We start from the raw sequence: 14,776 nt of genomic DNA, 5'->3' as shown, positions 1-14,776 counted from the left end.
AGTGTTCATTCACTGGTGCTCTACTGTTCATTCATTGGCTCACAGTGTTCATTCACTGGTGTTTTCGTTAATTTTGCACTATTTAATTATTTTTTTATAAAGTTTTTTGGTAAAAACAAAATTTGTGTATCGGATTATGAAATTTGAACTCTTAAGAATCTATTTTCAAAAGTTTTGTAAGAATAATCAATTATTATAACGTGAAATGGATTAGTTGTAATCAGTGATTTCTTTAAGTGTTCATTCACTGGGTCACTGACCCTACTTACTTGGTTGGAAGTTAAACTCTTTTGTTAAAAATAAATTTGTTTGGTTAAAGATTCATCATTTTATTAAAAAATGTATTTCTTTGGACGAAACATGGGCTATATTATTGACATTTTTTTCTTTTGACGAAAAGAAAGTTTTCAGCTGAAAATTTAACTATTTTGTTGAAAATTTGTTTATTTTGTGGTTGAGGATGATTATTTATTTGAACTGAAAATGTTACTATTATTCAGTTGAATATTCCATAATTTTAGTTAAAAATGTATCTTTTTCGTTGAACATTCATGTTTTGACTACAAAATGGATTATTCAATTTTTGGTTGAAAAATGAACTTTTTTAGTTGCAAGTTCATAATTTTTTGGTTGAAATTAATCTTCTTGGTTGAAAATGCATTTTTTTGGTCAAAAATTCAACTACTCTAGTGAAAGATTCATCATTTTAGTTAAAAATTCATTTTTCTGGTTTAAAATTGAATGATTAGAGAATTATTAGAAAAAATATTATTGTTTACCTAAAAAAGATAAACAAATTTGGAATTTACAAGAGCCTATCTTACTACAAGAGTTTATCAACGCGTATAGTATCTTGCTGTTTCTCATGCTAACTAACTTTGTAATTTTACCTTTCTTCATATTGCTCAACGCCCATTTATAAAACAGTTTCTTGCTACCTTCAAAATCGTTTTGCATTTTCTTTTCTTCTGTTCTGATTTTATCTTTACTTTCCCGGAATAGTAGTTTTAACTTTCTTCTTTATGTGTCTTCTTTTCTTGATTCGTTTATAGAAACGTATAAGCAAATAAGTAATGTTACAAAACATTTCTCGAACCTTCTCCCATCCTTCGTCGTAACAGAACCATAACATTAGTTCTTCTTGAACCTTGCAAATTTTACATTATTCAATTTTAATAGCTTCATTGAAAAAATTGTATTTTTTAGACCTCTTAATTTTTTACTGCTTACTCCGAAACACTGCTTTAACCCTCAAAGTGCATGCATGGTAAAAATCACGGTAAAGTTCATCGTGGCTATTCAGTACCCCAGCGTATTTAATCATGTATGGTTTACCCCCTATTGAATATTTTGTCACAATAAAATTATCCGATATAGGTTAAGTTGTCTTTTATGAAGTAGAGTTGATTTTATAGTCATTTATTTATTTTAAGTTTGTTAAAAAAAATTACTGAAAAAAGTGAAAAATGTGGTTCTTTACTTAAAAATTCATAACTGGCGGAATTTTAATTATGTCAGTCTTATGATAAAATGATGAATCAGATTTTTTGCTTTTAAATCGATTTATTATCATAAAAATTGAGGAATTTTGATATATAGTACTATAAAAATACAATAAATTGAAAAAAGACACATATAAAAAAAAGTATGAAATAATCGAGAAAAAAATTATTTCACTTCATATGATATACTTACGTTAGAAAGTAAACAAAAATCATTAAAATTTCCAAAAAAATGTGCTCCAAAATTACTTTGTCACTCATTAAGTGCACACTGGGTGTTGGAGACCCCACGATTTTTTTACCTCCAGTTTCAGACTGATGCTTGACTTAGTATGCTAAACGACTTCACTTACAGTAAGTGTCTCCAAATAAGGCTAGATGGCGACACTTACTCAATTTTTCGAATTAATTATGGTTTATGAAAGGTTCAAAATTGCTTGGGGTGTCTGACATCCACAATGCACTTTAAGGGTTAAAAGTGTAACGTTTTTTTCCTTTTATGCCTTTGTTTTTAATTATTTAAACCAGAAAACGACCTTATAACTCTCACTATAGGCTCTTGGTTCCAAATTTTCATTCCAATTTTGCTGTTTGGTTTTGCAGCGAAAGACAGAAGTACGGGAAGAGTTGGAGGGCCGAGTACAGTTTGCGATCTTCGACTAGAAAATTGGGAGGAAGCTGGTTACCGAGTAACCGATATGCCTTACCCTAGAGGTGAAATTCTTGTTGGCGGTGAAAATGTTTCCGCTGGATATTACAAACTGTCAGAAAAAACAAAAGAGGACTTTTTCGAAGAAGATGGAAGAATGTGGTTTCGCACTGGAGATATTGGAGAAATTCATCCCGATGGCTGTATCAAAATCATCGGTTTGTTTCTCTTATATCTAAAATTGATAAAATTGCATTGTTTCAATAATAAATTTAATAATTTATTATTGTAATATTAACTTGAAATTGAACTTATTGATACGTATTTTGTAGATCGAAAGAAGGATTTAGTGAAATTACAGTTTGGAGAATACGTTTCTCTAGGAAAAGTCGAGTCAGAGTTGAAAACCTGCCCTCTGGTGGAGAATATTTGCATCTATGGAGATGCTAGCAAAACGTATACAGTGGCGCTCGTCGTGCCGAGTCATCGCAGCCTCGAGGAAATAGCGAGTAAACTTGGAGTTACTGCTACGTCTTTAGAAGACCTTTGCAACGATTCTAGAATCGAGAAAGCCGTTCTTGAAGAACTCGTTGAGCAAGCTAAGAAATGTGAGCATTTTTTTACTATCCTTATTATTTTTCTTGTATTCTATTAATAAAAAATGCTAGAAGAGCATTTTATCAGCCTAAGAATGCAGACATTTTTTTAAGTACTCCGTTTTCTTTTGTTTTTTTCTATTGTAATATTTTTTAACTGACATTCAGAAAGGTATTGAACATCTGAGAGCTTTCAAAAGTAGATTGGAAGTAAAAGCACTTAAACAGAGAAGCAGGAGAGTTTTTAAATATTTGTTGTGTCTGTTTTTATTGTTATTTTTGTCTAGTTTAATTTTGTTTAAAAAAAAGCCCTTCATTTGATCTTGTGTTCAATTTTCCTCAACTATTGGCTTAATTTTCATTAAATTTCACAGTGATGGTGATCATTGAATTTGATATTATATGAAATAATCTGAAATTGAACGATTTCGTTTTTAAATTTTTTCAATCAGTTACGATTCTGCTTTGAAGTGTTCAAGTTCAAAAAATAAATATGTAATCGTTTTATTTTCCAAGGCTTGAATCTCATCATTTTAATTTTCAAACTTTTCATTGTTTAATTCGGAACGTTCATCATTGGAAAATGTACCATTTTTAATGTTTATTTCCTGCCTGCTTACGGAGCTACTTTCTTACTTACGGCAGAATATAAAATTTAATACTTTTATATTAAAATATACCAAATTTAAACTGGTCAAAATTTTAGAACTTAGTAATAAAGTTCTTAATGCTTAAAGAATTGCAGGCCTCCAACTCCCCACACTATTGACACCCCTTGACACTTTTGAGCGAATACACTATTTTCGTACAAGTTCGGAAAAACGACACTAAAGTCACTATTTTCTCACAATTGGCCGCTCATGCCAATGTGTCTTTATTTTTCCTTGAAAAATATTTTTGAACTTTGATAATTTGCTAAAATAATGTGTCGCCTATCTCAACGAATCACAGCGTGTCGCAAAATTGACTCAACTTTTTTCTTGAAATTATTTAGGGGTCATCCAAAAATAACGTTAGAAGATTTGTTGCATTTCAACAAAAACTATGATCTTCCTACAAAACAGTTCAATTTTCAACTAAGTAGTTGAATTTTCAACCAAAAGAGATGAATTTTTAACATAGATTAATTTTCTATAAAAAAGAATCCTCAACAAAAGACATAAATTTATAACCAAATCAGGGTGGCCGCTGGACCGGGAAACCTGGAAAACCGGGAAATGACCAGGAATTTTATGAGACCGGAAAAACCGGCAGATGGCTGTGAATTTATTATTACATACAATTTGAAACTGAATTCTTTTACATAGAAAGCTTTGAATATTTAGATTTTCGAAGAGGTTTTTAACTTTTAGCGTTACAATTTTAATTGTTCTATTTAAAAAGTTGTTAATTTATAAGTAAAATTGTTAAATTTTTACCCATAAATAACAATTGAACACTTATTATTTGTAGAAAAAATTTGAGTAATTTGAAGAGATATTTAGAAGTTTTGAAAAGATTAAAAATTAACTAAAAATTTGCAATTATTTCAAGTAAATTAAACGAAGTGTGTTAACATTTTTTTCAGAACTTCTAAATATATTTTAAAATTAATCGAAATTTTTCTACAATTTTTGAATCACCTGCAAATTAAAAAAAATCCTTAAAATCTTCCGTGTCATTCTTTGATAATTTTTTTAATCTCTTGAAATCTTCTTAAACTTTCTGTTACAATAATTTTTCAAAGTGAAAAATCATTTTCAATTTTCCTAAGAATCTTAAGAAAATTGTACATTCTTTGGAAGTCTTTCATCATTCTTAAAAAATAACTCTAAATTTTTTGTTTGAAATCTGCAAAAATCTACGTTTTATTTTAAATTCGACTGAAAGTATTTGAAATGATTTCAAGTTCTAAATTTAATTCGAATTTTTTTTAAACTTCTGAATATCTATTAAAATCACTCTAATAATGTTACAAATAATAAGTGTTCTATTGTTATTCATAAACTCAAATTTATTTTTTTTTAATTTGCAGGATTTAATAAAAGTTATAGAAAAAATTTAATTCATTTTTAAATATATTTGAAAGTTCCGAAAAAACGTCTGAAATTATTTTGAATTCTGAAAAATTTAAAACCACTTCTAGATTTCTCGAGATTTTGAAATAAAATTGTAAAGCTTTTAAAGGATGCCTAGACTATTTAAAGTACAAATAATTTGACTTCTAATTACGGAAATGTTAAGTTAAAAAATTCTTTTTCAATTTGTAATGTGTCTAGCTTAAAATTACTTATAATAATATAATGTTGAAAAATTTTAAAGTTCATTGCTTAAAAAATTTTTACACTTCAATTTTAAAAGTTTGGAATTCAAGTGTTCCACTTTAAATGTTTTAATTTGTGGTTTATTTTCTATTACTTTAAATGAAAAAATTTTTAGAATAGAGTTCGATTTTTTAAATTTTATTGACCGGGAAAAATGTTTGCGAACTGGTAAATGACGGGAAATTTTTTTCTTCGATTAAAGCGGCCACCCTGCTAATAGTTGAATTTTCATCCAAGAAGATTATTTTTCTATCTGAAAAGACAAAATTTAAATATATTACTTAAATTTCTAAACAAATAGTCGAATTTTCAACCAAGAAAATTAATTTTCTAGCAAAAAGATGAATTTTCAACTCAGTATTTTGAACTGTGGATGCGATGTTGTTAGTCTAAATTTCATTTAATTAATTTTTAGTTTAAATTTTTCATTTCTAAAATTGTTTAGATAAATAGTTGAATTTTCAACAAAAAAAAAGTTGTTAACCAAAAATGGGGTATTTGAATTTTTTTAAGATAAATGAATTTCAGTTAAAAGAAAAAACTATTTTATACAAAACAGTTTAATTTTGTATTAAATAGTTGTATTTTCTACCAAGTTGTTGGATTTTAAACGAAAAAGAAGAATTTTCCACAAAACTGTTAAATTTTCAACAAAATAGTTAATTTTAAGTTAAAAAATTAACTTGTCACTAAAGAATAATAGATTTTTAACTAAAATTATGAATCTTCAACAAAAATAAATGAACTTTTAAGAAATTATTTCAACTTTCATTCATGGAGTGCAATTTTCATCTTAAAAGAATAATTTTCAACCGAAAATGTAATGGTTGATATTTCAACAAAAATATTTTTATTTAAAATGCAAAACACATTTGGATTTCATCAGCAAAAATGAATTTTCAAACAAAAACTTAATTCTCAAACAAAACAGATTAATTTTGAACCAAATACATCAATTTTTAAACAAATAGCTCAATTTTCTACCAATTTGTTGACATTTCGAGCCAAGATACGAATTTTGTACAAAACACTCGTAATTTCAAACAAAAAAAAGGTATTTTAAATGGAAATATATTACTAAAACAGATTTTTAACCAAAAAGGTGAAATTTCCACCGAAAGAGATGAATTTTTAAATAAAAAAGATGAATTTTCAACAATATAGTTGAGTTTTCAATAAAAAAATTGTCTTTTAAGATATAAAGAAAAATTTCAATCAAATTATTGAATTTCCAAGCCAAAAAAACGAATTTTTAACAAAACAGATTGAATTTTGTATAACTTAACAAAAATGATGGAATTCTTAACAAAGTAATTTATGTTTGAGCCAATTCATTAAATTTTTAACTAAAAAAATTCATTCTTAACAAAAAATTGTACAGTATGAACTTTTAACGAGAAAAATAAAGGAATGGGGAAGAGAATGTCGAGACTGCCATAAATAAATTAAGAACCTTAGCTGTTTCTAGTCTAAAGAATAGCATTAAAAAATCATTGTATAGTTAATTTTTAATATTTTTTTAATATTAGGTTAGAAAACTGGAAATTTTGTTTTAAAAACAATGTTAATTTTACGCTATTTACACTATTTTTTATATCTGAAGTGAGTCCGAGGCCTGGAATTTTTTAATTCTTCTAAACAATTTGTATAAAGAAATTTCAAACTTGATGATTCTACGATACAAACAATTTTTTGTAGCATTTCTACTTTGATTCCATCGTTAGTGGTGCATAATGAAAATATTCTAACCAATAAATATTGGTTGATTTTATAAAAAAAATTATATATAAATTATATAAATTTATAAATTTTGAAAATTATATAATTTTGAATCAATTTATAAGTTAGGAACATTAATAATTAAAACGTTTTTAATTGATCGTCTAAAATTAAACATTTTTAAAATTAGAAGTTAAATTATTTTTATCTTAAATCAATCAAATCAATAATTTTTAAATTGTCATTTATGCATCAAAATAAAAAAATTTCACTTGCAAATTAAACATTCAAGAAAATAATTAAAATTACAACCAAAGTTTAAATTTGGCACAGATGAAACAATATTTGATAATAGGATTTTAATTTGAATCAAAGTGTTTAATTATAAATCTATTAATTTGAAATTATTTTAAAATTGAAAATAGTTTATAAACTTTCAATCGGACGTTTACATTTGTTTAACTGATAAGGCCTTCGATGTTTTGACTTTTCATTTGAAAGTATTTTCTTTAAAACTTATTCTATACCGGTACTTTTGGTAAAATCATGCCAATCTTGATAAAATAATATTAATCTTTTACATTTTTCTAGTATCTTTTAGTACTAGAAATTTAGAAAATTTAGGAATTTTATTGGTCCGGGAAAAGTCAGGAATTTAGAAAAAAAAATCTTGCTAAACTCCGGGAATTTTTATATCTTTAAATAACTGTCAAGCAGAATAAATTTGAAAAATTTTAATTTTAATTTGAAATTATTTTAGTCTGTTTATAAAAGATTCTAGTTAAAACATGTTAAAAGTTTAAGATTCTGGTCTTTGAATATTAGTGGTCAGGGAAACATTAGCAAATTTTTAAAATAAAGTTTTGCGATAGCCCTGATAGAATATTCTTGTTGGTAATTTACAAGCCTTATATTATTAGTATTATTGCATTCTTCCTATGTTTAATTATAAATTAAAAGTTCCTAAGACGTAAAAAAAAAGAAATAATAATTTATATGTAGTTTTCAGTAAGGAAATTGTAATATATTTATCATTCTTTCTTGGGGCATTTACTTCATTCAGAAGATTATCTTTTTAGTTATAAATTGTATTGCTTGTTTGAAAATTCAAGAACTTTGTTAAAAAGTGATCTTCCTTGGTTGAAAATTCTTCTGTTTTGTTGAAAATTAGCCTTTTTTGGTTTGTAAATTCATATTTTTGTGTTAAAAGGCTACTAAAATCTTTTCTGGATGAAAATTCAACAATTTTTTTTTAAATTTGTCTTTTTTATGGAAAAATTCATGTATATAAGTAGAAAGTACATCTTCCTTGTATAAAAATGCACCTGTTTGTTTAAAAATTCAAAAATTATATTTTGTTAAAGTCATTCTTTTTTGGTGTTGAAAAGTCAAGTATCTTCGTAGAAAAGTTACTTCTTAGCTAAAATTCGTATTTTGGTGTTGAAAAGTCAAATCAAATCTTTTCTGAATGAAAAAAAAAAATTTCTTTAATTTGTCTTTTTAATTTATAAAAAATATATCTCTTTTAGTGGAAATTGCATCTTTTTGGATAGAAATTCAACTATTTTGTTGAAAATTTAATAATTTTTATAAAAAGTCATCCATTTTGGTGGAAAATTCATCTTTTTGGTTTGATAATTCAACTATTTTCGTAGAAAATTTAGTTCTGGATTAAAATTCATATTTTGGATTTGAAAAGTTAAATAAAATATTTTCTGCATGAAAACTTAACTATTTTTTTTTTCATTTGTCTTTTTAATTAAATAAAATTAACTTTTTAGTAGAAATTGCATCTTTCTTGGATAAAAATGAAGTATTTTGTAGAAAAAAGATTTTTCTTATATTGACAATTCAACTGAGATCAACTATTTTGTTGAAAATTTATATTTTTTTGGTTAAAAAATCAAATTTTGTATCGCGAAAATTCGTCTTTTTTGGCTTGGAGATTCAACAATGTAGGTGAAATTCTTTCTTTAAATACTAAAAATGCTTTATTTTTTGAAAATTCGTCTTTTTGGTTCTAAACCTTAATTTTTAAAATGGCATTTCATATTTTTCGATGGAAATATCAACCATTAAACTTTTTTTGTTTAGAATTGATCTTTTTATGTGGAAAATGTAATTATTTTGTTGAAAAATCAAGTATTTCGTTAAAAAGTCATCTTTTTTGGTAAAAAAGTAATTTTTTTGTCGTTTAAAATAAATAAATGAATTTTAAAATTATTAATTTTTTCTGTATGTTAATAGTCAGGGAATGTAAAAAATTGGCTCGAAATTGGTTAACCCTTAAAGGGCACACTTCCGTAAAATTACATAAAGAGCATACTGGGTCAAAGATACCCAAGGGTATTCAAACGTGTGCTATACCGGCGGTATTGGATAGTTTTTTTTACAAGAAAATCAATTGATGATGTTTAATCTATCTAGTTTCAGGAAAAAAGGGGTTCATAACAGTTTTTGAAATTTAAAGTAGCTAAAATAATCTTTTTTGGAAAAAAATTAAAAAATGACTTCTTTCATTCCAAAATTAATAACTTTTTAGGTTTTTGATATTTTTATTTAAAATTTTACTTGAATACTTCCGAGACACGGTGATTCAAAAGTAAAATTAGCCTTTCAGTGTTCGTTCCAAAGAAGGTATTTATTCTAAAAAATAAAAGCTTCAATTCAATGAAAAATGAAACACCGTACTTTGCGTGATTAAACGATTCTGTTGATCTTAAACTGCGTATAAAAATGATAAAAATCATAATTATGTGAAAATGACATAGAAAAATAGGTTTTCATGTCATTTTTTAATCTGGCGCCATATGTTTCATTTTCTTGAATTTAGAACATTTTTTTGAAGCGTAAGAAAGTCGTTGGGTGTTATACACCCAGTATGCCTTTTAAGGGTTAAGGAAAATTCAGGGAATTTGGAAAATTAAGTTTTCTCCCTGCAAAACATGTATTATCTTAAATGCAACAAATTTTCATTAGTTTCATGTCCAGTATCTTACCATATCTTATTATTTCTAGAAACCATAAACTAAGTATAATAATAGGACAGGGAAGATATAAAATACAGCAAACTAGAACATAGTCAGTTTTATTTTTTATCTCAATTCTGCGTAGGATAGGGTAGGGATATGATAGGATCCGATATGACAGAATAGGAGAGGAGATACGGAGGATATTAAATAAATAATTATTATGAATATTAAATAAGAAATTAATCAAGAAGAATATTGATTCATTTTACGTAAAAAAAGAAAAATGAACTTAGTTAAGTTATTCACTTAATTCATAGAAATCCTGACGGAAAAAATCAATATTTTGGTTGTAGCAAAATGAAATTGCCTCATTACATATTGTAATCAAAATGTTCATTTTGTTTTTAGGTAAACTTGAGAGGTTTGAAATTCCCGGAGCATTAAAGTTGTGTCCAGAACAATGGTCTCCGGACATGGGACTGGTCACGGCGGCTTTCAAATTGAAGCGGAAAGCTGTCGAAGAGCGTTACAAGCACGAGATTAGTCGGATGTACGCCTCGTGATCCTTCCGGACCCGCGTGAAGAAGGACTCGTGATTCGTTGATTGTAAACCTGAAAGTACCACCCTCGACTGACGGAAATTCACGTCAACTGTGATCCCCAGCGATCATAAGTCTAGTCGACTAGTAGACGACTAAACTCAACCGCGTCTCGCTGATCGCAGCCTCGGATCCCAAAAAATACTCCTCATATTCTGCTTTACATCACAAACCAAATTGAGTTCCAGTTAACCCCACGATACGTCAATTTGTCTTTGATAACAACCTGATTTCATTCTGCTTAATCAAAATATCTTTAATTGTAGTTAAACAAATCAGAGTATTATGAAAGTTAATTTTTGCTGCGTGTTAAATTAGATTTTTTTGTGCGGGTTGACTTGAACTAAGTTTTCTCTGCTTTCACGCAGAGTCCATGACGAATGGAATTGGAACGAAGTTTTTCCAAAAACCTAGAACTTATTATTTTCGTCTTCCAGTGACTCGAGCTTTCGGGCATTTTACGTAACGTGTCAGACTAAACAAAAACAGAAAAACTATGCATTCGTCATCGTTAGATCGAGAAGAAAGTTAATGCTTGCTTGTACGCACACGTGTATATAATTATTCTAGATTTATAGTCCTATCGGAAATATTCAGAGTATTATATTTACAGAGCCCCCCCCCCTTCCCCATCAGAAGCGTTTATCGTTGGAATATTTTCTTACAGAGCTGTTGCATGTTCAGCGCCAAGTTTTTATGTAGAATGGATTTTTTTGATCAATCTTTTTACTTTAATGCAATTTCCGATATCACTAAAATTTCCAAGCGAGTGGCTCAAGCTTTTTTGATAATCCTGTTGTCAGTTTGGGGATTTATTTTAGCTTTACTAGAGTTTTAGAATTAAAGTGTGGCGTTGGGTTCGGTAATATTACCGGTAAAATAATGGCAATTTACTGGCGGATTACCAGACATATTATTGATAAATTACTCGCCGCAATATGTTACGAAATACCTTTTTTCTTTCTTAATTTACCGTAATATTCCGCAACTACACGTAAGTAATTCTCTCTTCCATAGCTCTCGACAACCGTACTACTTAATACTCTGCGAAATGGCGTAACTTGGTTAAGTTTACGCATCTCTCTGGTGAATGATGACAAGAAGCCATAAATCGTGGTAAAGCCCCACGGCAACGCATGGTAAATGACGAAAACTGTTGCCGAGTAATTTATAAATAAATTTCTGAAAGTAGAATATTTTCCCTGTGAACATATCGATGAGAAGTGGAAGTTTAAATGGTGCAAAAGCGACTCTTGTCGCACTCTTACATTATCCTTAAACGTCTGACTTATTTCTTAGTTCTGTGAACTGAGCTTAGGGCGAGCGATCTCGAGATTGATAATAAAATAAAATTTATTAATTTTGTAAATAAAATAACGAGCATCACGAATAATGAGAGCATCGTGCAAGGACCGAATTTCCGCATTTCTGCGCCTATTGTACAGTATTTTACAATACTTTTCTCTGTTTCTATTGTAGTTGACTATCAATTTTGAACTACTAATTGTGAAAGTTTTGAAAATTCGTGAAACAGTAATTGGGAAAGTTCACGATAGAAATGGAAATAAATCACTTGAGTAAAGGTCTCAATTTTTTGGATTTTGTAAATTACTTTGGAGAAAGTCGTTGACGGGTTTCTTGAAATATTCAAAAAATGGTGCACGCCTTTAAGAGAATTTTCCCAAGCTTAGGTGGCGAAGGCGAAATTTCGGAGAGCCTTTCCGTTGGCGGTTTTCTTTTTCTATTAGGGAAAAGAAATATCCAGCGTGTGTGCTTTTGTGTGCTTACGGATGCGTGCCTTGTAGTTGAGTGAATATTCGCATGAAGAATGGAGAATGGAAAGGATTATGGAGTAGAGTTAAGTTTTAAAATTGTGTAAGGAGAATAAGGTTCCTGCTCACAATCTGTGTGGATCAGTGGATTTCAAAATTATGTGTTGTTATGAGGTAATCTGACTCTTGTAATGTTACCTAGGAGTAAAGATGAGCGACTAATATTTAGTACATAATATTGTCTATATGATAGATCTTGTGAAATAAATGTACAAACCTTCCAAAAAAATCTTATTTATTATATAACCTTTAGAAATTAAATAGGGTGACGATTTGGCCTGGATGCAATGCTGAAAACTTGTAAATGATCGGGGATTTTTGCGAAGTAACTCATTTTTAAGCTCTCCATCTTGTATTCTGAAATTTAAACCTGAAAAATGTTTAAATAACCCTTAAAGTGCATTGTGGGTGTATGGGACCCCAAGCAATTTTCCAACTCTTATCCAGCTTTAGTTGGAGACACTAACTGTAAATAAAGTTGTTTAATATACTGCGTCAAGCGTCAGTCTACTAGCAACAGCTGCTGAAAGTGGATGTAAAAAATCGTGGGGTCATTAACACCCAGTATGCACTTAGTGAGTGAAAAAGGGATTTTGGATCAAATTTTTATTTTTTATTTTATTGATGTTTGTTTACTTTCTAACGTAAGTATATCATATGAAGTGAAATTATTTTTTTTTTAGATTATTTCATACTTTTTTTCTTTGTAGATGGCTTATAACTTACGACAGCGTGTCATGCGAGAGCAGACTGGATATGTCGAATAAAATATAATTGTTAAAGTACAGTTATATGTCTCTTTTATTTCTAATATTTTTATGGTATTACATGTCAAATTTCCTCAATTTTTATAATAATAAATCGATTTCAAAGCTGAAAATCTGATTCATAATTTTATCATGAAATTGAATTTTCAACTGTACAAATAAATATCTTTTTTGAAAGCACCCATTTGCAATATTTTTTATGAAAATACACTATTTCAAAAGTATAGTCATACATTTTCAGGTTAAAATAATTAAAATTGCGTGAGTTATGAATTTTTATGTAAAAAAACCAATTTTTTCCTTTTTATTCAATAATTTTTTTAACAACCTTAAAATAAATAAATGGCTATAAAATCAAATCTACCTTATAAAAGATACCTTAAGCTATATCGAATAATTTTATTGTGACAAAATATTCAATAGGGGTTGAACAATACATGATTAAATATGCTGGGGTGTTGAACACCCACGATGCACTTTACCGTGAAACGTCAAATACATAAACTGGCCATTTCTTCGTCATATTTGTTTATTTATAAAAAATTGAAACCCTAATTGAAAAATCAGGCTCGACAGATCTTTTAGGAATCTAATAGCTTTTTTTCAAATTTTCTTGTTCAAATCGCTCAATATTTGTGGGTTGTACGTTACTTTGAATAAAAAATATCATTTTTTCCCCTTGTGGGCACCCTCATTAATCGAAATTTCGTGGGTCACTGAGGTGGGGATTTAATTTAGAATTTAAAAAAAGGTAAGGCTGATGTTTAGACCGTATGTGCTACGTTTTAGTCGTAAAAATACAATTGGAAATGAGCAAATTCAGTTTTTGAAAATTAAATTAATAATATACATGGTAATAATATACATTTATGGAAATGATATACAAGTTCAGATACAAATTCGAGTGCGAAGCACGATATACGTGATGAGAATGTATTCGTTAAAGTCGAAGGAGCTTTAACGAAAAAAAGTCACTATCACCAAATTACTGTTGTCGATGTTTTGACCTTTAGTTTAAACAAATATGTGCACAAGTGTAAGAAATATACAAAGACCGAGCGCGGAGCGCGAGGTAAATACATTATCGTGCATGAAGGGCGAGAACTAACAGTCGCGCGCCCTGGGCGCGTTCAAACTTGCGAGCCGCGCTTGCAGCGCTAAAAAAGATCAATATTAAAAAAATTGAAAAATTGAAGTTTCAGTGAAAAAATTAATTTAAACCAAGAAAAGGCTTTTCGAATGAAAGCCATAAGCCTTCAATTTAAAAAAAAATGTTTAACAATCTGGTATTACTTTTATCCAAGTAGTGGACTTTTCAATCACAAAAGATTAATTTCCATAAAAACAGTTAAGCTTTCAACCAAAGAGATGAATTTTTCAACTAAAATAATATAAATCTTAAGAAAAATAATTTTTCAACAAAGTGATTCAACCAAATATTGAATAAAATAGTTTAATACTCAAGAAAGGAAGAATCATTTTTAATCGACAAGTTGCATTTTCATTAAAAAAATGAAATATCTACTAAAACAGATGAATTTTTAAATCAAAGAGATAAAATTTCAGACAAATAGTTGAATTTTCTGCTAAAAAAATTGAATTCACTGATAACGATCAACAATTTAGTTTTTAAAAAGAGAAATAAGTTTCTGCGCAAAAATGTGAATTTTCAATCCAAAAAGACGAGTTTTTAAGCAAAAGGGATGACTTTAAACAAAATTGTTGAATTCTCTACCAAATATTTGCATTTTTATATAAAAAAGATAAAATTTCTCTTAAATATATGAATTTTTATTTAAACAACAAATAAATTTTCATCCAAAAAAGATTTCAGTTG

General features: G+C 28.2%; 1 protein-coding gene across 7 annotated transcripts in view; it reads left to right on the top strand.

The window, feature by feature from the left end:
* The window catches only part of LOC117168236 (long-chain-fatty-acid--CoA ligase 3), a 73,375-nt gene extending 60,974 nt beyond the window's left edge, over positions 1 to 12,401 (top strand). For all 7 annotated transcript variants that reach the window (XM_033353765.1, XM_033353753.1, XM_033353742.1 and 4 more), the window contains 3 exons: positions 2,106 to 2,369; positions 2,484 to 2,759; positions 10,150 to 12,401. In XM_033353765.1, the coding sequence (XP_033209656.1) occupies positions 2,106 to 2,369; positions 2,484 to 2,759; positions 10,150 to 10,304 (695 nt within the window). In that variant the 3' untranslated portion in view covers positions 10,305 to 12,401. The remainder of the gene's footprint in view (positions 1 to 2,105; positions 2,370 to 2,483; positions 2,760 to 10,149) is intronic.
* Positions 12,402 to 14,776: the final 2,375 nt, after the last annotated feature.

This window comes from Belonocnema kinseyi, chromosome 1 (genome assembly GCF_010883055.1).
Source record: "Belonocnema kinseyi isolate 2016_QV_RU_SX_M_011 chromosome 1, B_treatae_v1, whole genome shotgun sequence".
Taxonomy (NCBI): Eukaryota; Metazoa; Arthropoda; class Insecta; order Hymenoptera; family Cynipidae; genus Belonocnema; species Belonocnema kinseyi.
Note: the sequence above shows the minus strand (reverse complement) of the source record. Positions and strands in the feature narration are given on the sequence as shown.